Source organism: Plecotus auritus (genome assembly GCF_963455305.1).
Source record: "Plecotus auritus genome assembly, chromosome: 4".
Classification (NCBI taxonomy): domain Eukaryota; kingdom Metazoa; phylum Chordata; class Mammalia; order Chiroptera; family Vespertilionidae; genus Plecotus; species Plecotus auritus.
The window spans coordinates 9,045,208-9,071,913 of NC_137775.1; the positions used below are offsets into that span (position 1 = coordinate 9,045,208).

The 26,706-nt window shown below is 47.0% G+C and overlaps 1 protein-coding gene across 8 annotated transcripts in view; it reads left to right on the top strand.

Moving 5' to 3' along the window:
• SYNE1 (spectrin repeat containing nuclear envelope protein 1) overlaps positions 1 to 20,036 on the top strand; it is a 400,736-nt gene extending 380,700 nt beyond the window's left edge. For 3 of the 8 annotated variants that reach the window (XM_080663595.1, XM_080663597.1, XM_080663596.1), the window contains exons 140-147: positions 8 to 134; positions 884 to 1,095; positions 4,690 to 4,890; positions 6,437 to 6,565; positions 7,871 to 8,083; positions 9,569 to 9,661; positions 11,472 to 11,530; positions 19,078 to 20,036. In XM_080663595.1, the coding sequence (XP_080519721.1) occupies positions 8 to 134; positions 884 to 1,095; positions 4,690 to 4,890; positions 6,437 to 6,565; positions 7,871 to 8,083; positions 9,569 to 9,661; positions 11,472 to 11,530; positions 19,078 to 19,318 (1,275 nt within the window). In that variant the 3' untranslated portion in view covers positions 19,319 to 20,036. The remainder of the gene's footprint in view (positions 1 to 7; positions 135 to 883; positions 1,096 to 4,689; positions 4,891 to 6,436; positions 6,566 to 7,870; positions 8,084 to 9,568; positions 9,662 to 11,471; positions 11,531 to 19,077) is intronic. The other 5 variants (XM_080663601.1, XM_080663602.1, XM_080663603.1 and 2 more) reach the window with 2 other exon arrangements.
• Positions 20,037 to 26,706: the final 6,670 nt, after the last annotated feature.

The following is a 26,706-nucleotide window of genomic DNA, read 5'->3' on the forward strand; positions in this document are numbered from 1 at the left end:
CAAACAGATGAAACTGCTGGCGGAGTGCAGCGGCAGCATCGACTCGGTGCGGAGGCTGGAGCACCAGCTGAAGGAGGAAGAGGAGAACTTTCCCGGCTTCGTGAACCTGAACAGCACTGAAGCCCAGACGGCCGGTGAGTGGGTGCCGCTCCGGGCAGGACAGGGGCGTGGACGGCTCAGGAGCACGTTGTTGCACATGAAGTGTCGCTTACCTCCTTCTGCACATTTCCATCCCGAGAACTTGTCTCCGTGTCCCAGTGATCTCCTGTGACAGAGAGGGAGGTGAAATGCATCTGTGACCCCTCTCCTTCAGTGCACTGTCCCTACTGTCACTAGTCAGGCATTTTATTATGTTATTTTGTTTTATATTTTAAATATTTTTTGATTGATTTCAGAAAGGAAGAGGGAGAGAGAGAAAGAGAAACATCAGTAATGAGAGAGAATCACTGATGGTCTGCCTCCTGCAGGCCCCCTACTGGGAATGGAGCCTGCAACCCGGGCATGTGCCCTGACCGGGAATCAAACTGTGATCTCCTGGTTCATAGGTCTTGTCAAGCATCTTAGATGTACACTCTCAGAGCTCTCTTGCAGAGAGAAATCAAGAATTGAAGGTTCTCTTCAGGCACACTGCTGCTCATTCCTTCATAAAGCTCTTTGCAATGTTAAACCCCATGTAGCTCTTATTTGTTTTTTTACTCCGCCACCATTAAAAATGCAGATCAGAAGAACAGCCGTGACACTATTCTTTGCAGCTGATGGAAACAGACATGCCGGGGGGATTCCTTTCTCTCTGTTGCTATTAAAGTCAGCCCAATGCACGCTTTCAGCCTCCCCTAAACCCGGCCCGTGGAGGAGAATGCCTGCCATGTGTCCTGTCTCGCAGGTGTGATTGACCGGTGGGAGCTCATCCAGGCGCAGGCCCTGAGCAAGGAGCTGCGGATGAAGCAGAACCTCCAGAAGTGGCAGCAGTTCGGCTCCGACCTGAACAACATTTGGACCTGGCTGGGGGAGACGGAGGAGGAGCTGGAGCGCCTCCGGCGCCTGGAGCTCAGCACCGACATCCAGTCCATCGAACTGCAAATCAAGAAGCTCAAGGTGAGCTGCCCTTGGCCTTTCCCAGAGCGGCCAGACAGGTGCAACCCTGGGAGGCCTGGGCGGGTGCAGCCATGAGCCCAGCTGTGTTGCTGTGATGCAGCAGCAGGGAAATTGTCAGCAGAAGGTCACAGGGATGCTCTTCCCGCCTCCCGCCACCCAGCCTTCCCTAATCAGAGCTTATAGAGAAGGCTTGGAAGGACAGGAAGATGGACCACGTTGTAGAAGTAGCCCCGTGTAAACAATCATGTATTATTTAACGAGTTGGTATTTCAAAATGATCAATTATAATTTTGAACCACCCAGGTACTTCTAGGACCTATTTCACCTCTTCTAAGGGAAATCGAGAGATTAGATATTAGGGTCTTACAAGTCTCTATCTAAAGCTGCAGAGAAATCTTCTCCAAGACTTTATGTGTGCGAGAGTGTGAAGGCCTAATGAAATCATCTGACGTTCTGGGACGAGCAGGACTTCTGGCATTTCCTGTATGGGTGCAGGACACAAGATCACTTCCTTTCCCTCCGTCTCTAGATCCTAGAAATCCTGCCCAGCCCAGCTACTGAAATGCATTAGGATTGTAGCCTTTTGTAAGCGTGCTGTGGAGTGAGAGCCCAGTTCCGTTCTGATAGCTCTTTGGATTCTGTCTTTCTGCTTGGAGAGCTCCGAGGTGTGCTCTTCCTCAGAAGGGAGCTGCCCAGGCTCGCTGGGCTCGAGGATGAAGCGCGCTGGGCTGGAGGATGAAGCTCGCTGGGCTCGAGGATGAAGCTCGCTGGGCTCGAGGATGAAGCTCGCTGGGCTCGAGGATGAAGCTCGCTGGGCTGGAGGATGAAGCTCGCTGGGCTGGAGGATGAAGCTCGCTGGGCTGGAGGATGAAGCTCGCTGGGCTCGAGGATGAAGCTCGCTGGGCTGGAGGATGAAGCTCGCTGGGCTCGAGGATTGAGCTCGCTGGGCTGGAGGATGAAGCTCGCTGGGCTCGAGGAGGAAGCTCGCTGGGCTCGAGGATTGAGCTCGCTGGGCTCGAGGATTGACCTCGCTGGGCTTGAGGATGGAGCTCGCTGGGCTCGAGGATGAAGCTCGCTGGGCTCGAGGATGAAGCTCGCTGGGCTCGAGGAGGAAGCTCGCTGGGCTCGAGGATTGAGCTCGCTGGGCTTGAGGATGGAGCTCGCTGGGCTCGAGGATTGAGCTCGCTGGGCTCGAGGATGAAGCTCGCTGGGCTCGAGGATTGAGCTCGCTGGGCTCGAGGATGAAGCTCGCTGGGCTCGAGGATTGAGCTCGCTGGGCTTGAGGATGGAGCTCGCTGGGCTCGAGGATTGAGCTCGCTGGGCTCGAGGATGAAGCTCGCTGGGCTCGAGGATGAAGCTCGCTGGGCTCGAGGAGGAAGCTCGCTGGGCTCGAGGATGAAGCTCGCTGGGCTCGAGGATTGACCTCGCTGGGCTTGAGGATGGAGCTCGCTGGGCTCGAGGATGAAGCTCTCTGGGCTCGAGGATGAAGCTCTCTGGGCTGGAGGATGAAGCGCACTGGGCTCGAGGATGAAGCTCGCTGGGCTGGAGGATGAAGCGCGCTGTTCTTGTGTGCCTCTGGTTTCGGCACACGCTAGGAATCTGGGAGTGACGTTTTTGTGGCTTGCTTTGGTGGTGGTGTTTTATGCCACACCAGCCGGCCGTAAGAAGCTTTTTTTTCTCTAAAGTACTTCAATTCCTTGAGTTTCTCTCCGGGAAAACGTAAGGCGGCGTTGCATTAAAACCAAATTCCTCATAAAGGAGATGGAGCAAATGCTGGTCCGAGTCTGATCTGAGCGAGATGAGGGTAGAGGAGTGAGACCCTGACCGTCAGCCTGTACCCCTCCCCCAGAATCCTATCTGTTTTCTGAGGATAAAGCTGTGGCATCACCAAGTATCTTTCCATAATGTCTCTCCATCTTATACTGCCTCCGTGGTTGACTCTATATTCAGTGTGTTAAGAATCTATTAAAAATTGAAAAATTAAGACAAGTTGGAAACACCACAGAAAAGTGAGAAATTCTAAGAAAATGGAGCCTGGGTGGGTGGGATTTGCAGGGTCACTCACCCTAACTTGATCTGGGCATGTTTAAACAACCTCGCTATTCCCTTAATACATAATCATGCTCTCGAGTTCTTGGAATTTAGGTCTAGATTTCTAGGAAATGCACAAAGTAAAAACCAGTTGCCCGGGGTGTGTGTGTGTGTGTGTGTGTGTGTGTGTGTGTGTGTGAGTGAGTGTGATCAAACTAAATTGGTTAGCTGATGAAATACCCAACTCATTCTCCTGGCCATCCCCAGAAGGTGGCCTGTGACGTAGGCAGTGTCCTCAGCCTGGGAGCCGCGATCGGTGCCGATGGAGTTGGAACAGCTGCAGGCCAGGGCCCGGGAATCTGCTTTCTCATCCAGCTTCCCATTCTGTTCTCATGCACAGAACTCTGAGTACCATTGGTCATTGCAGTGGTCGGCAAACTCATTAGTCAACAGAGCCAAATATCAACAGTACAACCATTGAAATTTCTTTTGAGAGCCAAATTTTTTAAACTTAAACTTCTTCTAATGCCACTTCTTCAAATAGACTCGCCCAGGCCGTGGTATTTTGTGGAAGAGCCACACTCAAGGGGCCAAAGAGCCGCATGTGGCTCGCGAGCCGCGGTTTGCCGACCACTGGTCTATTGAAATGGGATTCTTACACTGGGACAAAAAGTGCATTTCCTGCTGCTCAGAACTGTTGGAGCCCGGTTTTGTTTCATTTTGTTGTTGAAATCCCATGCCGGGGCGGGGGTTGGGGGTGGGGGTGTCAAGTTACTCATATTCCTTACTTTATTGCACAGGGTCATGGTGGCTTCCTGCGAAATGCCTCTTAATTTTATTTATGTATCCTCCCCCCCACACACACACACACGTGCACTGTTTTTTAATCCTCATTCCTCAGACCCACAGCAACCATTCTGAAATATTTAATGAGTATTCTTTGTTCCTGTATATTCATTCAAAAAAAAGTAAGTTTGGGTGTGAGCGCATGTATTTTAAATTACACACATGCTGCCGAAACCGGTTTGGCTCAGTGGATAGAGCGTCGGCCTGCGGACTGAAGGGTCCCGGGTTCGATTCCGGTCAAGGGCATGTACCTTGGTTGCGGGCACATCCCCGGTGGGAGGTGTGCAGGAGGCAGCTGATCGATGTTTCTCTCTCATCGATGTTTCTAGCTCTCTATCCCTCTCCCTTCCTCTCTGTAAAAAATCAATAAAATATATTTAAAAAAAAAAAAAAAGATTCTCTCTAAAAAAAAAAAAAAAATTACACACATGCTGCTGTGTTGCACGTATCACTCTGTTTCTGCCTCTTTCACTCTGCCCCATATTTTACTGAGATCTGTTCGTGTTGTCAAGTGTACATCTCGTCCATCTCTCATAACTGCAGCCTGGTCCTCAGTGTGTGACCTCACTGTAGCTTATCTGGACATCCTGTTAAGGCCCAGTTTGTATTCATGGATCTTTTTATTTGGGTGAAGCCTTTCCAAAGGCCTTAGACTATTTTTTTTTAATGTTTTCATCGTTCTTTTCCTTGTTTGGTTGTTCTCCTTCCTCTTCGTAGGAGCTGCAGAAAGCCGTGGATCACCGCAAAGCCATCATCCTCTCCATCAACCTGTGCAGCTCCGAGTTCACACAGACGGGCGGCGAGGAGAGCCGGGCCCTGCAGGACCGCCTGTCCCAGATGAACACGCGCTGGGACCGCGTGTGCTCCCTGCTGGAGGAGTGGCGGGGCCTGCTCCAGGGCGCGCTGATGCAGTGCCAGGTCCGCGGGGCTTTGGGCAGGCTGTGCTCCCAGCCACACGTGCCCGGCGGTGCTGAGCCTGTGACTTGGTTTAGCAAGGTCACCAGAGGGATGCGGTTGCTCCCCAGCGTCAATATCTGAATGCGATAGCATGGTGCCCAAACTTTTTATTTGACTAGGCAGGGGTCCTCAAACCTTTTAAACAGGGGGCCAGTTCACTGTCCCTCAGACCGTTGGAGGGCCAGACTATAGTTTAAAAAAAAAACTATGAACAAATTCCTATGCGCACTGCGGGCCCGGGACAAGTCGGCTGCTAAGCAGGACAGGCAGCGGCACCCGGCGGGCCGGATAAATGTCCTCGGCGGCCGCATGTGGCCCGCGGGCCATAGTTTGAGGACACCTGGACTAGAGTATATGTACATGTGAACAGCATTTCAGAGCAGCCAGACCCCGTCTTCTGTCCAGCTAACGAGAGACTATTCCCACAAGTTCATCTCAGCCCCACCACTCCTTCTTCTACTCATGGCATTCATTCATTCATTCAACAGACATTTACTGAGCACATCGGAAGGCAGTTTCTGAACATCAAAGTGAGCATTACAAATATTCATTCCACACTGGCCCAGTTTCACTGTTTGACAGGTATTGCACTAAGCAGTCACGATACACCACAGCCTCTCTTGTTGGGGAAAACAGGCAATAAAAATGCAATTCAATGGCTAACCAAGATGCTTCCAGATGTTGATCAGAGTAATTGAGAAAAGCCGCTCTGGGAGGGAGTTCAGGGAAGTCCTAAGCATCTTTGAGCTGACATTGGAAGGGTGGTTCCATGAAGGAGATAGAACAAATGGAAAGGCTTCGTGTCTCCAAGGGCAGAAAAGAGGCCAGTGTGATCAGAATGCAGTCAGAGAGGCAGGAGTGACGAGAACCATGAGGCAGGTCATCAGGAATGAGATCATGCAGGGCCTGGTAGGTCCTGGCCTGGAGCTTGGGTTGTATTCTGAGCATGAAGGGAAGCCCTTTCAGGGTGTGAAGCCTGCTCCCCAGGTTTACATGTGCCCCAAGAGTGCCTGATCCTTGACAGCAGGTACCCCGGCTGTTGTTTCAACCCTGCACCCCCTCCTGGTACAGTTCCACTCAGGAGATGCTCAGGAACTATATGTTGAATAAATGAATGAACAAACGGATGGATGAGGACATAGGGATTGGATTTAGGCCTTAAAAAGATGGGAAGATTTGAATTCAGGGAGATAAGAGGGGAGCAGAGTTGCTTCCTTCCATACTACATAATAGCCCTAGTAATTTCTACAGTATTTTGTATTTTGAACCCATTTTCCTTATGTCTGAATTTTCCCTCCAGTAATAAGTTAGATGCTTTTGGGAAGAATGTGAGCTCCGATACTTACAACAGCACAAGCACCTTGCTCAGGAAGGAGTTGTGCCTAAGATCTTAAAACCAACATGTCTTTGCCAGTGGTAGCAGTTTGTAAAGAATAGAAATGTAAGCTGTGAGTGAAAGAAAACCATATTATTCAGGATGATTTCATGCTCTGTACTTTTGCCCTAGGATTTTCATGAGATGAGTCATGACTTGCTTCTCTTGCTGGAGAACATCGACAGAAGGAAAAATGAAATTGTTCCTATCGATTCTCACCTCGATGCAGAAACACTGCAGGACCAGCACAAACAGCTTACGGTAAGATGTGTGAACGCCGCAGCCTCTGGTTGTTTTAGCAGCGATCCCTTTCATTTGCAGGAAAAGAAGTGGTTATGTTTTTTACCTTTTAACTTATGGCCTCTAAATTAATTTTTGTGAAGTGAACACGTGCACAGAAGAGGACATCGAGTAGCTTTAGAGTCTGGTCCCAAAGCTGTGGCTCAATTGTAGAAATCTTAGCTGTTCTAATCTTAATTAACTTGTTTTTATAAAGCAGGTCTTTGGTGAATTACACTTATTTTTCATTTAAACTGTATTTGTTACATCCGTGTCCCAAAAGTATACAAGGTGGTTTATAATAAAAGGACATTACAACTATTAAAATAGAGAGCATTAGGGCTTCGTAAGATGAATTAAGTGAACCAAATTTTACATTAACCTTAACATCAAGTTTTCTGAAAGTTAAGACCAAAAGGGAAATGTGATGACTTCACTTATTTTCATTATCTGACAAAAAGGAAGCATACCAGTTCTCAGGGAGTGAGAAACTTTTTCTAGCACTAACTTCTGAAGGAAACTTGCAGAATTTCTGGGTAGATTCTCATACAAAGAACTGTGGACAATATAATGTGCAGCGTACTTAAGTGACTTCATAGACGATACAGAACCAGATTTGCATCCCATTAGGAGAAAATGAGTTCAATTTTGTAGCTTTCTGCATTTTTTAAATGTTATTTCTTACCATTGAACACTCACTAACCTAACCAGCAGAATTAGTCGCTTCTAATTCAGTACCATACAAGAGGAAATAGCAATGCGACTGCATTTCCACTGAACTTCGAACCTCTGGCTTTAAGTTGTAAATGATAAATCACCACATATCTTTTTTTTTTTTAATCTTGAACAGATATCTGAATGTATCTAGACATACTGGAGGTCTGATACATTTATGGTAATGTTCTACTGTTCTGTTTAAAAGACTACCTTATGTCTCATTTGCATAATACTTTCTATTTTAAGTACTTTCACATATATTTACTAACTTGAACCCAAGAATACTTATTGTGGATCAGGCAAGAAATAATATCATCATTTTACCAAAGGAGCAAAATTCACATCAAAAAGGTTCAGGGGTCTTAGGGAATGCTTTGGGCAGAGGCAAGATTAGAACACAGGTCCCTGATTCCCAAATGCCATGGGCGGCTCTGTCCTCCTTGTGTGAGCTCAGCATGCCGAGGCTCGGGCATAAGTGCCCAGTAAGTTAAAGGGATGTCATTCTGCGCTGTAGAGACTTTCCCTAATGATCAGAAATCCTTAGAGAACTGTTTCTTACTATATACATAGCAAATAAGGCAGGAGCTCTTGGAATCCCAGCTCAAAGTGGCCTCGCTGCAAGACATGTCTTGCCAACTGTTGGTGAACGCTGAAGGCACAGACTGCTTAGAAGCCAAAGAAAAGGTCCATGTGATTGGAAATCGGCTCAAACTGCTCTTGAAGGAGGTCAGTCGTCACCTCAAGGAGCTGGAGAAGTTACTGGACATGTCGAGCAGTCAGCAGGTAAGCGCTCAGCAGGCAGCACTGTGCAGCCTTTCTTACAGAGCATCAAGGAAGCATCATCCTTGTCCATTTCAGAATGTCTTACAGTGTCCACTCTCGGTCGTGGCTCCTGCAAGTCTGGTCTCAAAATAAGAAAGGGACTTATAGTCTTTAAAAATATATATATAGATAGATAGATAGATAGATAGATAGATAGATAGATAGATAGATAGATTTCAGAGAGGAAGGGAGAGGGAGAGAGAGATAGGAACATCAATGATGAGAGAGAATCATTCATTGACTGCCTCCTGCACACCCCACACTGGGGATCGAGCCAGCAATCCGGACATGTGCCCTGACCTGGAATTGAACTACATCCTCCTGGTTCATAGGTCGATGCTGAACCACTGAGCCACGCTGGCTGGGTGGGACTTACAAACTTATAATAGAACACTGCGTTTGATTCTGTCACACCCAGGAGACCTCCTGTAATTGTCACTGCAAACCTTACACCACCACTACTGTGACATTTTATTTTACCCCGTTAAGAATTCACGTATTTTCTGTACCATAGCCATGATACATCGCAGCCCATCATTTGCATATGATTCAGCCTAAAAGGTTGAATTCTCCTAACATGAAGAGCAGTTAATTCACAGAAAATGTCCTGTGCTCGTGTATTGTGCTATTTTTTTCCTTCGCTCTGCTGCGTTATGAGAGTGGTGTTGGTTTGGGGAAGTGCATTTGCAGGTGCAGAGATGCCTGGTAAAGCTTCATTCACTGTGAAATACTGTATGAACACACAAGCACTGTGCCCTCCTTTCAGAATGTTGGAGAACAGTCTACTGCAAGCAACAGCTGGAAACGACACATTTTCTCTGATGCTCAAAGGCTCCTGGGAGAATTTCATTTCTAACTCAAATGAATTGTTCTCTCTGGCCTGAGCGACCTGCAGCTCTAAGGCAGCTTCCTTCCCCTCCTGCACTTAGACTCACACTCATATCCATGTCACTGAGAAATAACAAATCTATGAGTGACACAGGAAGAATGATCCTGTAGCTGTATTTTCCAAAAGGGACAAACAGCCAGGAAAGCCCAATACACTAGAACAGTGGTCGGCAAACTCATTAGTTAGTCAACAGAGCCAAATATCAACAGTACAACGATTGAAATTTCTTTTGAGAGCCGAAAACCGACTTCTGCGCATGGGCCATGAAGTTTCAATCGCACTGTACGTGCCCGCCCACACGTGGTATTTTGTGGAAGAGCCACACTCAAGGGGCCAAAGAGCCGCATGTGGCTCGCGAGCCGCAGTTTGCCGACCACTGCCCTAGAAGACCTAGGTCCCAATCTTCTTGGAGTTGCCGGATTCTACTTTTCCCAAGGAATGAATGGCTTGATTTATGTGGGGGATGGGTGGGGATGGGATAGGAAGCACATTATATGTTCCAGAGCCATCGTGCCTCTGGGACGTGGAGCCATTAAAAGAATCCATTTCCTACGTAGGATCTGTCCTCCTGGTCTTCTGCTGATGAACTGGACACCTCGGGATCGCCGAGTCCGACGTCAGGGAGAAGCACCCCAAACCGACAGAGAACGGTAACTTTCTGCTGGTCATTGGCCCATGGCAAGGGACACTGGGGAGTGACAGTATCTGTACCCACCAGGGTCCACAGGCTCTCCCCTAAAGCAGGGGTCCCCCTACAGACGAGAGTGGCACTCAGTGACCCATGAAGCGCTGTTTCCTCAGCCCCTGCCACGTGCCCTCGTCACCTGCAGTCAGGCACGGAAAAGAGCGGCTCTGTTTCTCAAAGGCATCAGGGCTCCACGTGGGCTTGGTGTGCAGGGAGACACATTATTTTTCTTGCTCCAAGGGCCATCTCTAGAATGATGTTCCCTGGCCCCTCTGGTGGCTCCTCCCTTCAAACCACCACGGCCACCGCCCACCTAGAAAACTAGCTTCCACTGAGAAGGGGGCCTCCGCCAGAGGTGGACACAGCGCCCCTGAGGCCGTGGAACGGATAAGGTGAGCGGAGGATCTGTTGACTCTCAAGGAAGCTCCTGAGTGGTCCTGAAGGTTTTCAGTGGCTGTGCGGCCCCCCAAATGGCAACAGCTTAAGGTGGCTCAGCCGCAAGGCCTGTGGGGGCTGCCGCGCTGGCACACAGAAGCAAAGTCAGCCCCGGCTACACTCTATACCTTGATTTCTCTGTAATTAGAAGCTTGTTTTTGTTTTGTTATTTTTTTTTTGTCCTGCTTTATGATTATATTCATTTTTATTATCATTCCATTGTCCTTAGTTTTTAGAAGCATTAATGTGTAATTTTTTTTGTGTGTGATAAACATTTAAGTTCTATGCTGATAAATGTTATGACCTTTCTTTAGGATATTTATTTTTTTACTACATTCACTAGTTTCCTGTAGATCCTAGTTTAAGAATGTGAAGGAATACTGGCTTTTCAATTCAAATTTTAGTCTTTATGTAACTTGAGTCTTTAGCTTGTTGGGTCTTCATCATTTGACGAAGAACAATTTCCTATTACCGTTGTTACTATTTTTTTATCTATCAACAATTTTGGTACTATTTTGGTGTTCTAGAAGATATGAAAAATATGGTGTGGCCTGGTATATTGAACTTTATTATTATTTTTAAAAATATGTTTTTATTTATTTTAGAGAGGGAGGAAAGAAGGAGAGAGAGAGAAACATTGATCGGCTGCCTCCTGCACACCCCCTGCTGGGGATTGATCCCGCAACCTGGGCCTGTGCCCTGACCGGGAATTGAACCAGCAACCATTAGGTGTGTGGGACGACACCCAACTGAGCCACACAAGCCAGGGCTGAACTTTATTTTATTTTTTTATATATATTTTATTGACTTTTTACAGAGAGGAAGGGAGAGGGAGAGAGAGTTAGAAACATCGATGAGAGAGAAACATCCATCAGCTGCCTCCTGCACACCCCCCACTGGGGATGTGCCCGCAACCAAGGTACATGCCCTTGACCGGAATTGAACCTGGGACCCTTCAGTCCGCAGGCCGACGCTCTATCCACTGAGCCAAACCGGTTAGGGCTGAACTTTATTTTTATTGAGAGTAAGTATACAGAGATGCGAGCTAGCATACGGTCACTTTAATTTCTACCATGAAACGTGGGAGGAGAAAATAGGCCCACTGTGGTATGAACTTCTCAACCACAATTTATGTCCCTCCGATGACTAATAACATCATTGTAAATTTATCTCATTTCTTCCGCAAAAGAAAAGCCAGTTTCCTTAATCATGGGTACTGATCATTTCGTTTGATTTGTTTTTCCCTTGCTGCATTTTTAGTTTAATTTTCATCAGTAGCTTGTCTTTATTTGCCTGGACTGAACATTCTTCTTTCTTTACCCCCTGTTCATTGCAAACAGCCACGAGGCAAATGTAGTCTCTCCCAGCCTGGACCCTCTGTCAACAGTCCACATAGCAGGTACCTTATTCTCCTGGTTTCCACACTGTTCTAGAACTGCAAGAGGATGATGAAAATTGCCCATGGTGTTGATAGGCCTCTCTCGGGTGTACCTTGGGGCAGTTGAGAAATGACTCGTTTTGGTGCACACCCTTTTGGAATAAATTGGAAGAGGCTTTTCTACATGGAAAGTGCAAGCGAATCTCAGAGCATGAAATATTTGGACCCCACCCACCAAAATTTGGATTAACACTACATAGGCCATCTGGAACTTTTCATCCAGTGGTATCCTGTGTGCACCTAGGATCGGATACGTCCCATAACATAGCTGCTGTTTGAGTCGTGGCAGACTTTTATCATCCTCTTTCTTTCTAGATTTTACAATAAGACAGGTAATCAATCAATGAATTATTTTACCATTCCCGGAAACCCACACATCTGCATAAAATCTACTAACATCCCCGGCTTTTTATTTTCTTTTCATGTTTTATCCAGATTGTGGGTTTGGGATTCTCCAAATGGCAAGTCTGAATTCAGTGTTATTTAACATTTATAAGCACCTTCTCTCTTCTGCTTCCCCTGAAATTTCTCTTCACCCAGCACACTCAGTCACTCCCCCTCCCCTCCTGCCCGGGCGAGCTCTGTCGCTCTGGAATCAGGAGCCAACCCAGAGCCCACTCACCGCTGCCACCCTGTGCTTCACACCCACCTCCAGCAGCCCCTGTGTCCGCAGCTAGTGGTGCTTTGCCTGCTTCGTTGCTGGTGTGATGTCTGTGCTCCCTGCCCCTTCACTCAGCGCCCGCTTCCCCAGACAGCTGTCTAAATAGAAACACTGTTCTCAGAGCTGACTTTTCCTTCCAGTCCCAAGCAGTTCAGTGTTAGAGTAGTTTGTCTCTCTGGAAACTCAGCACCACTGAGCTGGGAGCAACATTCCTGGGAGGAGGGTGGGGGGAGGGGGAACGTGTGGAGCCATAGACAACTCCTGAGGAACTGAAGAGAGTGGCTGTTTCCTTTGGTCATTCCCACTCGGCCCAACGAATGCAGAATGTATTGGGGTGTGCTTTCTGGGTTTAAGCATCCCTTTACTATGTTTTTTTGTTTTCTTCCTTCCCTTTGGTTTGGTTTGGAGACCATTTGAGGGAGATGGTCCAGAACAAAATATCAATAATGAAATGTGAATGGAGGGTTTGATGGTCTTTCTCAGGTGCCCTGATGATTTTTTATGCCCCTCCAAGAAAAAAACAACCGTGCTATAGACAGGTCATTGTTTTATATGGTCCGTCTTCTCCACTTAAATTGCCACCGTGCCATGAGCATATTGCTATGGGAGAGCCCTGCAGCGTCCTTTTAGGATGCCAGAGACCAATCATTGGGTTGGCATAAGTGATAGAAATAAGAAGGGGGAAAGCACTTATGTTATTAAACAACACCCATAGCAACCACCTGCGTGTTTCCAAATATTGCATCCATCTGCTCCCCCAGTTATTCCAGACAACCACTCAGGTTTTCAGAGAATGTCAAAGGCCTGGTTTCTTAGGGCAGCCAGGGCTACGCTGTGTCCCCTCACAGGGCTTTGCGGCTGGGACAGCCACATTGTCGCGGTGGCATCCCCAAGGCACCTTTCGGCTCTGCTCTGCCCAGCGCTGTTTATTAACATCTCTCTGAGCACGCAGCACAAGGTTCACTCTGCTACTCAGAGGGCCTGGAATCCTTCGCCTGAATGGCAAACTTCATCAAGCACCTTGCCAGACAGGTTGTGGTTGAACATGTCGAACATTCTTGGACTTCTTAGCTCCTTGGCACCTCTGACTGGGGTGCGCCCAGTCCTGACATTGAAATGCAGAGTCTGCTGGGAAAGAATGAACTCCACTCGCAATCCAGGTCCCACGGTGTTCCTGACACCGAGGCCTGAGAATACCCTGTGTTTGATCTTGCACTGCTCCAGCAAATTGGAAAGGTTATTGCAGAAGCACAAACAGTTTAGCGTCATGACCCCAGCGATCTGCAGTGGGAACATGTTCGACGTGTCTTCTTCCCGAGAGAGGAAAGAGGCTGAATTGGAAGAAACTGCTTATTGGTTTGAAGGGAGAGGCTCTTATATTCTTTGGGTTTAAAGTCAGATATTAATATCAGTTGCATGCTTGCTGTATATTTCAGTTTGGTTTTATGGTCACTGTTCTGTGTCTTCTTAAAAATACTCTAAGCCTACATATGGATGAATGCTACTATGTTTAGGCCCTGGGCCTACAAAATTAATACAATATGGTCCCTGCCATCAACAGACCTGCAAGGTGTCAGAATGAAGGGATTCCCTAAATCAATTACAAGAAGCTCCCCAAGACTTCTTCAAATGATAAGCCTTTGGAAAACATCTGGGCATACATTTGTAATAACTATTCATTATTTTTTAATATATTTTATTGATTTTTTACAGAGATGAAGGGAGAGGGATAGAGAGTTAGAAACATCAATGAGAGAGAAACATCGATCAGCTGCCTCCTGCACACCCCCTACTGGGGATGTGCCCGCAACCAAGGTACATGCCCTTGACCGGAATCAAACCTGGAACCCTTCAGTCCGCAGGCCGACGCTCTATCCACTGAGCCAAACCGGTTAGGGCTACTATTCATTATTTTTTAGATCAAATACATTTAAGAAGCATGCTTTTGAAGCAATGCTGTTGATGGTCCACCTGGTACTTTGCTTCCACGTGGACTTGAAATGATCTAACCTGATCTCCAATAAGACTTCACAACCCAACTGCCGATCGTTGAAATTGACAAATGGGAAGATTTTACTCCAATTTCCAGCAAGGCAAAGGAATAATTCCTCTGTAGTCTGGATAGAGTGAATTGGCGACTTCGTTCCAAAGCTTAGATTGTGAAATGCAAGATTGCCAGGGCACCTCTGGTCTCTGGCACCTTCCACACAAGAACTAGGGCCCAGGGAGAAGTGGCAGATAACTGGCTGAAACACTGCAAAGGAGGAAAAAGCGCCCCATTTTACAGTATGTGCTTGGCAGCCAGATTCCGTGGAGCCAGCACAGTGGGCTTTGCCCATACAGCAGGGCTTGCCTGAAAACACTATTCAGTTTTCTTGTGAAAAATGGTTTTTAAGTCTTTTCCTACAGACTCCAGGGGATCTATTTATTCAAAGCATTCAAAGAGCCTCAGCCTAAAGCAGCCTTGCCTGTAGGCCAGGCCCCAGCCAGGGCTGAGGACAGCTATAGGGTCAGGCTCTAACTTGTTGGCTTTATAGTACTTGAGGTGTGCATCCCCAGTGTTTTCCGGGCACTTTGGGAAACTCAGTACATCCTTGAAAGCACTTCTGGGAAATCAGGAATGTTCCCGGGAGAAAAGGCTAAATCCAGCTAACCTCTGAGGATGTGAATCGGCACACCCTTGCTTTCATAGTACAGATAATAATCCATTGATGACACTTATTTAGCATTAATGGGTTCTAAGCACCGTACAAAGCATGATATAACCGTTATCTCATTTAACCCTCGCACCATCGCCATGACATGGCTATAGTCCCAGATTCACAGACAAGGACACAGAGGACTAGAGGCATGAATAGTTAGGTTTAAACCCAGGTCTACCTGACTCTGGGGGAATTCTATGCTGTTAACCACTGCACGCTAGCGCAGGGCTGCTGGCGGGTAGAACTAGAAAGGATTCCAGGGCTTAGGCTACCAGGCAGAGTGCTCCTTTTGGAATAAGAGGAGGATGAAATCCTGAACTGACTCTGGAAATGTGTGTGCTGAGCCACGTGTCCAGGGAACAAAGACCGTGCACAGAAGCGTAGGCAACAAGATCATAGACAAGCTAGATAATCCCTCACAGTAAATTCCTGTTACTATCCTGCCAGGGTTAGCTGACAAGCAACCGAATGAGTTGCAAGCTGCTTCTGTGTTTGAATGGTGTATGCACAGATGGAACCCGTTTTATTTCCCTTCACTGTGTAGAAGTTTGGAGAGGAGTCACACTCTTGTGCATACTGGTCAGGCTCCTGCACCTCTTGATCATGCTTTCTTGTGTGTGGTGTGTGGTGATGTATGACTTCCTCCCCTACCATCCTTTTTCCACAACTGTATGTGTTTGGGGGAAAGAGAGGAAACAACGTCTGGGCAGCTGTTAACCCAGAAATTTTAATGAGTGAGAAAAATAATAAAATAAGTGTTTAGTTATGAGAATAAGCACATGTTTGCTGGGCTGAATTATCTGGAATATCTCTTATGATGAGCTTCCTTGAATAAGGTCACACATTTAATGTTTCCTTTATAGATGCACTCTAGACTGGCACCTGTTTATGTAACAGGGCCACTGGGGAAAGATGAGTGACTAGTGTCTTTGTTCTTTCCCTTGTCAAGTTTCCCAAGGCTCTTGAAACAGAGGTGATTTTAGGTCAATGGATAAATATTAATAGTACCTTTTACCCTGGTGTCATTAACCTGATGGTACTCGCAGCTTTAAGACTTGGGGCATGCTGAAACCCCAAGGGGTGGCATGTTTGTCAGCAGATAAATTGGGCATTTCCAAGAGCAGTCAACTGCATGGAAGCTCACAAAGGACTGCGAGTTCTCTCTGTCCCTGTCTCAGCCCATCACTCCTCCTTAGGTGGGCATTCTTCAGCACTAGCAGGCACGTGGTAATTAAAGTTTAATAAGGAATGCTCTGATGCTGTTAAATGTGCCATGTCCTTCAACAGACACTATAACATGTGAGCCCACATTGCAAAGATGGTGACCTTTCCTCTTGTTCTCAGAGGTGGACTCGTCAACGGGCACCCTGTGTTTTGATCTTGATCTTTGGCTTAAGCTAATAATTGACAAGCAAGGGCTATTCAGCTCTGTCAGTCAGATTGTATTGTCAATTATATGCATAATCTAGCCATCACTAATGTCCTTACATGTTTCCTAAAGAAAAGAAGTCGGAAATCTTTCTCATTTTATTTATCTATTCATATTTCTCCAGTGGTGAGGAAACGTGGAGCTCTCTTTTGTGCTTCAGTTATAATTCATCCAGTAACAGGTGGGGAGGGCACATTGTAAGAGGAAAGGAAAAGGTATTTTGAAGAAAAATTCAACCCAGAGTTCATGGGCTAATATCCCATCCTTCTTAAGACACTTTAAGGCAAACCATTGAATCATGAACTGCCAGAGCCAAAGAGATCTTAGGATGTTAATGCAACCTTTCTCTTTGCAAATAAGAAAACTGAAGGCCAGACCAGAGAGACTATGCTGGTTGGCCAAGATTGTGCAACTGTCTGAACACAAAATGTCCCCCTGGGCATGTGCTAACTTGATGATCCATGTAATACTGTGAGGCCCATGATTGGAGGCATTTATTTTCAACATGAAGAAACCACTGACTTCCAAACATTTGAGGACACAAATATTTTTCTCTCTTTTTTTAATACATGTGAGATACCTGTAAAATAATATGACCCAGATGAACCTTCATCACTGTCAGGGAACAAATGTTGCTGTGAGTATGGTAGGCAGGGACATTGGAACTCTGAGTGCCTGCTGGATCTCTTCCTTTAATCCTGGGATCTGGGGCAAGTCATTTACCTTCTCTAGAGAGTCCAGATTCTGGAAGTTAAAATCCTAGGGTTGAAATCTTAATTCTGCCACTTGCAAGCTGTCAGTCACTGGTTATTTCCCCTCTCTGAGCCTCCTTTTCGTCATCTATAGAATGAAGATAACAAGCACGTTGAGGACTGTTCTGGGGATTACATGAGAGAACCCAAGATAAATGCTTAGTACATTGCCTAGTAATTAGAAAAATAAATGTTAGCTATCCTTACCAACATCTACAAAATTAGGAGATGGGTTATATACTGTATAAGGCCTTCTCTCAACATGAATTTTTTATAATTAGAAAACTCAAGAATTTCCTATTTTACCCTTCCATTAATAGACATGTGTCATTGTTCTTTTATCCTCTACTGTAGTTCACAAAATATCCAAATTTCCTATTTGGCTCATTAGGAATAATTCATTAGTCTTAACATAAGGACAGTTAATCAGTTTGACCACTAGATGGTGATTGAACTCTGATGGCCTCTCAGTTGGCCCACTGTTTACACTGACTAATTAGTAGAAGACATCCAACGTATAAAACATGGAACTTTCAAGTTGGAAGGCCATCTAGTAGAACTTGAAGGGGGTAAGAGGTTGGCATTTAGGGGTAAAGTGAGTTGTTCAAGGTTACACAAGCATTAGTTGTAGTCTTCAGAAAAGAAACAAAGTCCCAGTTTTGGCCAATGATGTGTTTCTTTCATTACATTTGCTAAAAACACAGTGGGCCACTTGCTCATAGGGGCTTCCAGAAGCCCGGTCTGTTTGCCTCTCATATTTCTTTGATGGTTTTAATAAAAGAGTTTTGAGTAGTCCAGCTGGAAACTTAGTGTTTTCTTAGAAAAACATACAGATTAACCAATACGGTTTTCACACCTTCATGTTTCTCCACAGGCCTCATATTCCTTGTCCTTATCCTTAGTGATATTACTGCCACTAGGGAATTTTTACTAGGTGGGGGAATGTGTTTTGTCAGTACACCTAGTCTTTTTGCTCCTACAATATTGTGTGTTTGTGTGTATGCAAAATGTCTCTTTTTAATCACATTTCTCTCTTCATCTTTTCCACGAGTAACCAAACAAAACATTAAAGGATGCTCACGCAGAAAAAATGGTGCCCCCCTACCCAGAACCTACTTCCATATTCAATATTTTTCAGGCAGTCTTTCTTAAGAAATGTGAAATTCATGCTTAATCTCAAATGCACAGTTTACTAGATAGGAAAACATAGAACTTTGAGTAGAAGGAGCCTACAAAATGACAATCTGTCCTCAGAAAAATTGTGTCTGTTTCCCAAAGTCACAGCTAATAAAAAACAGGATCAACCTAGATTCTAAGTCATTCAACACCAGTGTTCTGTACACCGACACTATTGCCATCCTGGTTCACACAGCGTCAGAACCCACTGATGCCAGGGACAGATGCTGAGTCAGTGCAAGATGAAACCAGGGTACTCTAAGATTACTTGAGCTTTATGGGTCTGTGCAAAACGATTGGGGCTGTTCTCCTCGCTGCATGGAGTTTGGCACATCTGGGAGGACTAGACGGGATACTTCAAATGATTCTAACAGCAACTAATTTTGGCTACCAGTGCTCCTGGTAGTCTTAACCCAAAAATATACTGCATCAAACGTCCACATCTTAATTATTCTGGATCGACTTAATTTATGCTGGTAGAATGTGTATAGAGCAATTGTCTTTGTTGATGGGAAATGCTTTATCAAATTAAGGGGTGGAATTTGAGCTCAATTAGTTACTTTAGTTGACTGACTAAATGTTAACTTTTCATCAGTACAGTTTCCAAGAATCTCTTCAGTGGGTGGTGGGGAGGATGACCTGGGCACACTGCAGAAGGCGGTGGCTAATGGCCAGGTTGGGTTGTGTTTGGCATGGTCCTGTAGCTTCCAGGAAGGTGAGGGAGCTAAAAGCAGCATCCATCCAACATTTGAGATATTTGAGTTTTTTTCTGTTGATTCCTCTCTCAGGTCCATAAAAGGTGGCTCCGATTCCTCCCTTTCTGAGCCTCAGCCAGCTCGGTCGGGCCGAGGTTTCCTGTACAGAGTGCTCAGAGCGGCCCTTCCCCTTCAGCTGCTCCTGCTGCTGCTCATCGGGCTCGCCTGCCTGGTACCAATGTCTGAGGAAGACTACAGCTGTGCCCTCTCCAACAATTTTGCCCGATCATTCCATCCCATGCTCAGATACACGAATGGCCCTCCTCCCCTCTGAAGCAAGCAGATGCCATCTGCAGCGGTGCTGGTCGTGTGAGGAGGTTTGGCCCAAAGCCAACCCAAACCAGCAGAAGGAGCACCTGAATGCTGGCGAATGCCTTGGGAGGGGTGGCGTTAGCCATGTGTCCAAATCGTGGCTTCGGAGGTGGATGATAAGCAATGGCAGAAGGAGAGCACATAGAAAAAGGTGTGGAAGAAATATTGTTTGAAACTCTGAGCCTCAGTACTAAAGAGATGAAGTACCTCCAGTGTTCCCTGGACGTGTGTGTCCTGGGCCTTTGGCCCATTCTATGCACACCCAGGACTTCAGCACACCATCTGGGCGACTTCCCCACGGTGTGCCCCATCCATTCATTGAATGACGCCACCTGAGCGCCACATTGGCATCGAACAATCTACCAACCAACCAGTGCTGAACCTTGGAACAGACAATTTTGAAGAGCTTATATGGCAGCTTTCTTTTTGCCTTGTTTTTCTTTGGGGCATGATATTCTAACCTTTGCTTTAGAAGCACAAGCTGTAAATCTAAAAGGCACTTTTTTTAAAAGTATAAAGAAAAACTGGATGTAATAAATAAAATCATGGAAGGATTTATGTGGAAAAAAAGTTGAATGTTATAGTAAAAAAAAAAAGAGATATTTATGTATGTACAGTTTGCTAAAGCCAAGTTTTGTTTGTATTGATTTCTTTGCATTTATTATAGATACTATAAAATATTTTGTCTGTGCTTTTTTTTTCTCCCCTAGAGAAAGGAATCTCAATTCCCCTGTTGAGCAGAACGCAACCTGAGTTATCTTTTTGCAGAATGAATGAGACTGACACATAAGCGCGCATTAATGAGTAAGGATGATTAGAGGTAGCACGTATTTAGACCTATGGGTCTCTAGGTGACTCCTCTCTCCATCCTCCTCCCACAGCCAATCGTATCTCCTCAACTCTGGTTTCTCAGCACCTGCCATACTCCTTTCTTTTTGGCCCCCTCTGCACAACTGGAAGAGCCACCTATGGAGCCTCCATTCCATCCCAAGGGTACACAACAGCCTGTGAACTTCCTTACATCTTTTATCTGTCAGTCAAGTCCACTGACAATAAGATTTGGTTCTGCCCCTCTGATCTTGCCAATTAGTGGCCCTCATGGAATTGTTTGGTGCTCATGGAATTTTAATCCACTATTTAATCCTGGGAGGAGGAAGACTTACATGAAACCTAGGTGTCGGGCTTCTCTTGAAAGTGGAAAACTCTTGGTGACCTGGGTACCCATTCCTGAAGGGCGGGAATTGCTGGAGGGAAGTGGCTGGCTGCTCCTTGACCTGTAGGAAGAGACGGTTTTTACATGTCCACTTACATCCTATCAACCTCTGTCACTGCGTGTACCAGCCTGATTCCTGTAGGTATTTAATTTACAAGTCCTGCTCTAAATCGAGAATGTAAAGCAAACCGAGGTTCTCACAGTTACCTAGGCCTGCCTTGCACAGCTTCCAGGATGCTGTAGCCTGAGAGCCTTCCCACCTAGGGGTCCTGCATCTCTCCAAGCCCCGGGCCCTGGGCGGACCTTCTAATTCACTCCCTAGGGTACAGCCTCAGAGGTTACATTTCAAACAGATAGATGCCTGGGGTGATTTTAGCGCTGTTACCTGTGGAAAAGCACCACTCCATGCCTTCCTGCTCCATCTTTTTGTTCTCATCACCCCTGCTCCCTCACAAGACAGCTCACAAGCTGCCTCCTCCTTGAAGACCTTCCTGATCACGGTTGGACTGTGCTGAAGACTTCTCTCCACGGAACTTTCCATCACCTGAGCTGAGTTCTGCTTTCTACTAACTATCAGGTTGCTCCTTTCTTGTCTCCCCGGAATCTCCCCCAGGAAACAGACTGGAGTTGTGTTCTTTCTAAAGAAGACAAACCTGTGCGTGGTATGTTTTCTACCTCCTGCTTCTGGGAGGGCTGCGAGCGGTGGTGGAGATTGGACTTGAAAGGTCCCGTGTGCCCTCAGCTGAGAGGGTCACTCTTCAGGCCTTGTTCTTCCTCACTTCCCTGTCTTCTCTGCTCCAAAACCCGGGATGTGCGGTCTGGCCTCTCAAGCAGTCCAGCCCTGCAAGGGCCACATTTTGCCACTGTGCGGGAACTCGCTCCACAATGAGACTTTAGTCGTGGGAAAGACCAGCACAGAGAGACTTCAGAGCCTGCTCTTGTCCGCCTTGCTGAACTGACTGACTCGACATCCCCCATCCCCAAAGAAGCAACTTAAATGTGGCTGGGAAAAAAAAAAATCTTAGCATATAGTCCCATGTGTGCCTTTCTAAAAACCCCTGTGAACACTCAATGGGTTGTCTGATGCACATTTTTAATACAATTTTCAAAGATTTAAATAACGGTATTGGAATACAAAAGTAGGAATCGCTGGTGAGTGGAAGCATTGGAGCTATGAGATGATGGCTTTCCCCCGATGCTAATAGGGCCCGTCTAGCAAGGACCAAGACAGACAGCCACAGAAGAGACAAGGATTTCTGCCCAGAGCCCTCATATACTCAAATGCCCACTGCGGGAGAGGACACGGGGTCATGCAGGAGCACCCTCACCTGCACCGGCAGCTGCAGAGGGAGAGGGAGAGGGAGAGAGGGAGAGGGGGAGGGGGAGGGGGAGGGGGAGAGGGAGGGGGAGAGGGAGAGGGAGAGGGAGAGGGGGAGGGGGAGAGAGAGGGAGAGGGAGAGAGGGAGAGGGAGAGGGAGAGGGGGAGGGGGAGAGGGAGAGGGTGAGAGGGAGAGGGAGAAGGAGAGGGGGAGGGGGAGGGGGAGGGGGAGAGAGAGGGAGAAGGGGTGGGGGAGGGGGAGAGAGAGGGAGAGGGAGAGGGAGAAGGAGAGGGGGAGAGGGAGAGGGACAGGGAGAGGGGGAGGGGGAGGGGAAGAGAGAGGGAGAGGAGAGGGAGAAGGAGAGGGAGAGAGGGAGAGGGAGAGGGAGAGGGAGAGGGAAAGGGGGAGGGGGAGGGGGAGAGAGAGGGGGAGGGAGAGGGAGAGGGAGAAGGAGGGGGAGGGAGAGGGAAAGGGGGAGGGGGAGGGGGAGGGGGAGAGAGAGGGAGAGGGAGAGGGAGAGGGAGAAGGAGGGGGAGGGAGAGGGAAAGGGGGAGGGGGAGGGGGAGAGAGAGGGAGAGGGAGAGGGAGAGGGAGACTTCCTGTCAGCAAATTTCCTCTCCTTTTAACGTCTCTGTCACCTGGTTTATGCTACAGTGGACGTTAGTCTGCGGACACGGACAGGTGGCGTGGTTGGCCAGCACTGAGGCGGTCCTCAGTGTAGTCAGAGGCAGCACCGAGGCGTTGATGGGTGATGAGAAGAGGGGATGTACTAGGAGTGGCCACTTCAGGGTTAGTTGAATAATACATTGTGGCGCCCTAACCGGTTTGGCTCAGTGGATAGAGCATCGGCCTGTGGACTGAAGGGTCCCGGGTTCGATTCCGGTCAAGGGCATGTACCTGGGTTGCAGGCACATCCCCAGTGGGGGGTGTGCAGGAGGCAGCTGATCGATGTTTCTCTCTCATCGATGTTTCTAACCCTCTATCCCCCTCCCTTCCTCTCTGTAAAATATCAATAAAATATAATTAAATAATAATAATAATACATTGTGGTGATTGTGGCTGATTCTCAGCCCTAAAGTAGCCCAGAGACAGAGAAACACAAGCAATGACTTTTTTTCTTTAGTTTCTGGCTTCGCGTTAACTTCTTCCTCAGGTTTTAACACATCCACGAGGAATCCATTTGGGGGTACCACAGAGGGACCTGAATTTGAGGGAGACCCCTCAGATGAGGAAGAGGAGAGACTGGTCAGTTGGGGGCACCTCCCGCAGCCCTCCGTGGGGAGAAGCCTGGTCCTTCGCTGGACAGAGGCGGAGCCGGATGAATTCATGCGGCAGCGGCAGCATCCTGGAGGCTAAGGAAGCTGGACCACACCGGGCGATGAGGAACTCTTTCTCTGGGGAGCCCAGGAAGCCAGTTGGAATTGACCTTTCTAAAATATGAAGGTCATAGTAAAATGAATCAGCCTTGCGATTTTTTTTTTTTTTTTTTTTTTTTTTTTTAGCCATTACCTAATGCAGGAACAGGAATGTAACTGAATTTGAAACCCCCAGTTATATCAGGAGAAAAAAGTCCTCTGTAAGCTGTGCACAGATGACAGCGTTGGATGCCATGGGTGGTGGAGAAGAAACCATGGTCTCTGGGTTGACTAGACATCTTGGGCCTCCCAGGGGTGCCCTCCCATCCCAGCTACATCCTGCCAGACACATTCCTGAGGCAACGGCTGGGCTCAGAGGCTGACGCTGCCAACATCCAGGACAGCTCCAGGCAGCCACCCCCTTATCCCTCAAACCACGCAGTGCAGCTCACCCTCACCCCCCACACTCTCCCTGTGGGATTTACAGATGGAGGGTGACTGTAGGGACCCCACACCCCCCCTATGGGATCTGCAGATGGAGGGTGACTGTAGGGACCCCCACAACCCCCTATGGGATCTGCAGATGGAGGGTGACTGTAGGGACCCCACAACCCCCTATGGGATCTGCTGATGGAGGGTGACTGTAGGGACCCCCACACCCCCCCTGTGGGATCTGCAGATGGAGGGTGACTGTAGGGACCCCCACAACCCCCTATGGGATATGCAGATGGAGGGTGACTGTAGGGACCCCCACAACCCCCTATGGGATCTGCAGATGGAGGGTGACTGTAGGGACCCCCACATCCCCCCTATGGGATCTGCAGATGGAGGGTGACTGTAGGGACCCCCACATCCCCCCTATGGGATCTGCTGATGGAGGGTGACTGTAGGGACCCCCACATCCCCCCTATTGGATCTGCAGATGGAGGGTGACTGTAGGGACCCCCACACCCCCCCTGTGGGATCTGCAGATGGAGGGTGACTGTAGGGACCCCCACACCCCTCCTGTGGGATCTGCAGATGGAGGGTGACTGTAGGGACCCCCACACCCCCCCTATGGGATCTGCAGATGGAGGGTGACTGTAGGGACCCCCACACCCCCTATGGGATCTGCAGATGGAGGGTGACTGTTGGGATGCATTCTGCTCTGAGCGGTCCATCCAGGCCGGCGGCGTTCCCAGTGTGGCCGGGGCAGTGGCATCAGCATCCCCCGGCAGCAATGCACCAACTGAGGCTCCAGCAGTGGCTTCCAGGCTACCACCTGCCCGGACTCCCCATCCTGGGACCGTTCCCTCTCCCCAGCCGGCCACAATGGCAGGTGGTGTGAGCAATTCTCCCATCACCGCCTCCCCCAACACACACACACACACACACACACACACACACACACACACACACACACACACACTGACTTTAATGTCCGCTCCGTCAAGTAACAGTTTTCCATGTAAACCTGGATTTTTATTCTGGACGCTGTCCTGTGCGGTTGATCTACCTTTCCATCGCCGTCTATCGAGTATAGATTAAAAGAATGTATATATGTATATTTTGGAAATATAACACACATAAAATATAAGTCTGTATAACTATTAATACACGAGTATAACATATTAGTTACTTTGTTATAAGTTTTAATACTTCACAGGAGAAAAACCATTTCTTCCTCTTCTTTTCTATTTTAAAGGCTGTTTTTTTAAAAATCAATCATTTGATTTGCAAAAGATTCTCTTGTTTTCTAAAGAAAAATGAACAGTTTCCTATCTCCCCCTCAATTGCCTCCCAATGGGATGTTACCTTTCTGTGCCTTTTGATTTTCTTATTCAAACAGCACACGCGTATGTTTTTTTTTTATTTTTTTATTTTTTTTTTTATTTTTATTTTTTTATTTTATTTTATTTTTTTAATAAATCTTTATTCAGATTATTACAATTATTTCTCCTTTTTCCCCCCATAGCTCCCCTCCACCCCTTTCCCACCCCACCTTCAGCCCTTACCTCCCCCCCACTGTCCTCATCCAAAGGTGTATGATTTTTGTCCATTCTCTTCATGAACCCCCCATACCCCTTTCCCCCTGAGAATTATCAGTCCACTCCCTTTCTATGCCCCTGATTCTATTATATTCACCAGATTATTCTGCTCCTCAGGTTTTTAATTCACTTGATTTTTAGGTTCGCTTGTTGATAGATATGTATTTGTTGTTCATAATTTTTCTCTTTACTTTTTTCTTCTTCCTCTTCTTTAAGAATACCTTTCAGCATTTCATATAATACTGGTTTGGTGGTGATGAACTCCTTCAGCTTTTTCTTATCTGTGAAGCTCTTTATCTGCCCTTCAATTCTGAATGATAGCTTTGCTGGGTAGAGTAATCTTGGTTGTAGGTTCTTGCTATTCATCACATTGAAAATTTCTTGCCACTCCCGTCTGGCCTGCATAGTTTCTGTTGAGAAGTCAGCTGACAGTCGTATGGGTGCTCCCTTGTAGGTAATTAACTGTTTTTCTCTTGCTGCTTTTAAGATTCTCTCTTTGTCTTTTGCTCTTGGCATTTTAATTATGATGTGTCTTGGTGTGGTCCTCTTTGGATTCCTTTTGTTTGGGGTTCTGTGGGCTTCCTGGACTTGTAAGTCTATTTCTTTCACCAGGTGGGGAAAGTTTTCGGTCATTATTTCTTCAAATAGGTTTTCAGTATCTTGCTCTCTCTCTTCTTCTGGCACCCCCATAATTCTGATGTTGGTACGCTTGAAGTTGTCCCAGAGTCTTCTTACATTATCTTCAACTTTTTGGATTTTTTTTTTTGCTTTTTGCTTTTTCAGTTGAGTGTTTTTTGCTTCTTTATATTTCACTTCTTTGACTTGATTCTTGTGTTCCTCTATTCTGTTTCTGGGTCTCTGTATAATATTTTTTATTTCAGTCAGTGTATGTTTAATTTCTAGTTGGTCCTTTTTCATATCTTCGAGGGTCTCGTTATATTTATCGGCCTTTTCTAGGATATTCTTAAAAAGTCTTATAACGGTGGTTTTGAATTCTATATCCAGTCGTTTGTTTTCCTCCATTTCTTTCGTTTGTGATCTGATTCTTTGACCCCGCATTTTTATTGATTCCCTGAGTTGGTAAGGTAGATGTTTGTGCTAGGTTTCCAATATGGCCCAGTGGGTCTGTTTCCCCAGTTAACCTGAGGTGGACACTCTTGGTGCACCCCTTTGTGGACTGTGTGTACAGCCTTGTTGTAATTAAGTCTTTATTGTTGTTGGTATCACTGGGAAGAATTGACCTCCAGGCCAGTTGGCTGTAAGGATCAGCTGTGTCTATGCTGGGAGAAGTTTGGTGCTGGAGACAGCCCTATAGGATTAGACTTGCCAAATTGCAATAGCCTCTGTGCTCAGCTTGGATGGGGTGGAGCCTCAGTCTTGGCTTCCTGTCAGCCCCGCCCCTGCGAGCACGTGCGCTTTCAGTCCTCCGCCTTCCC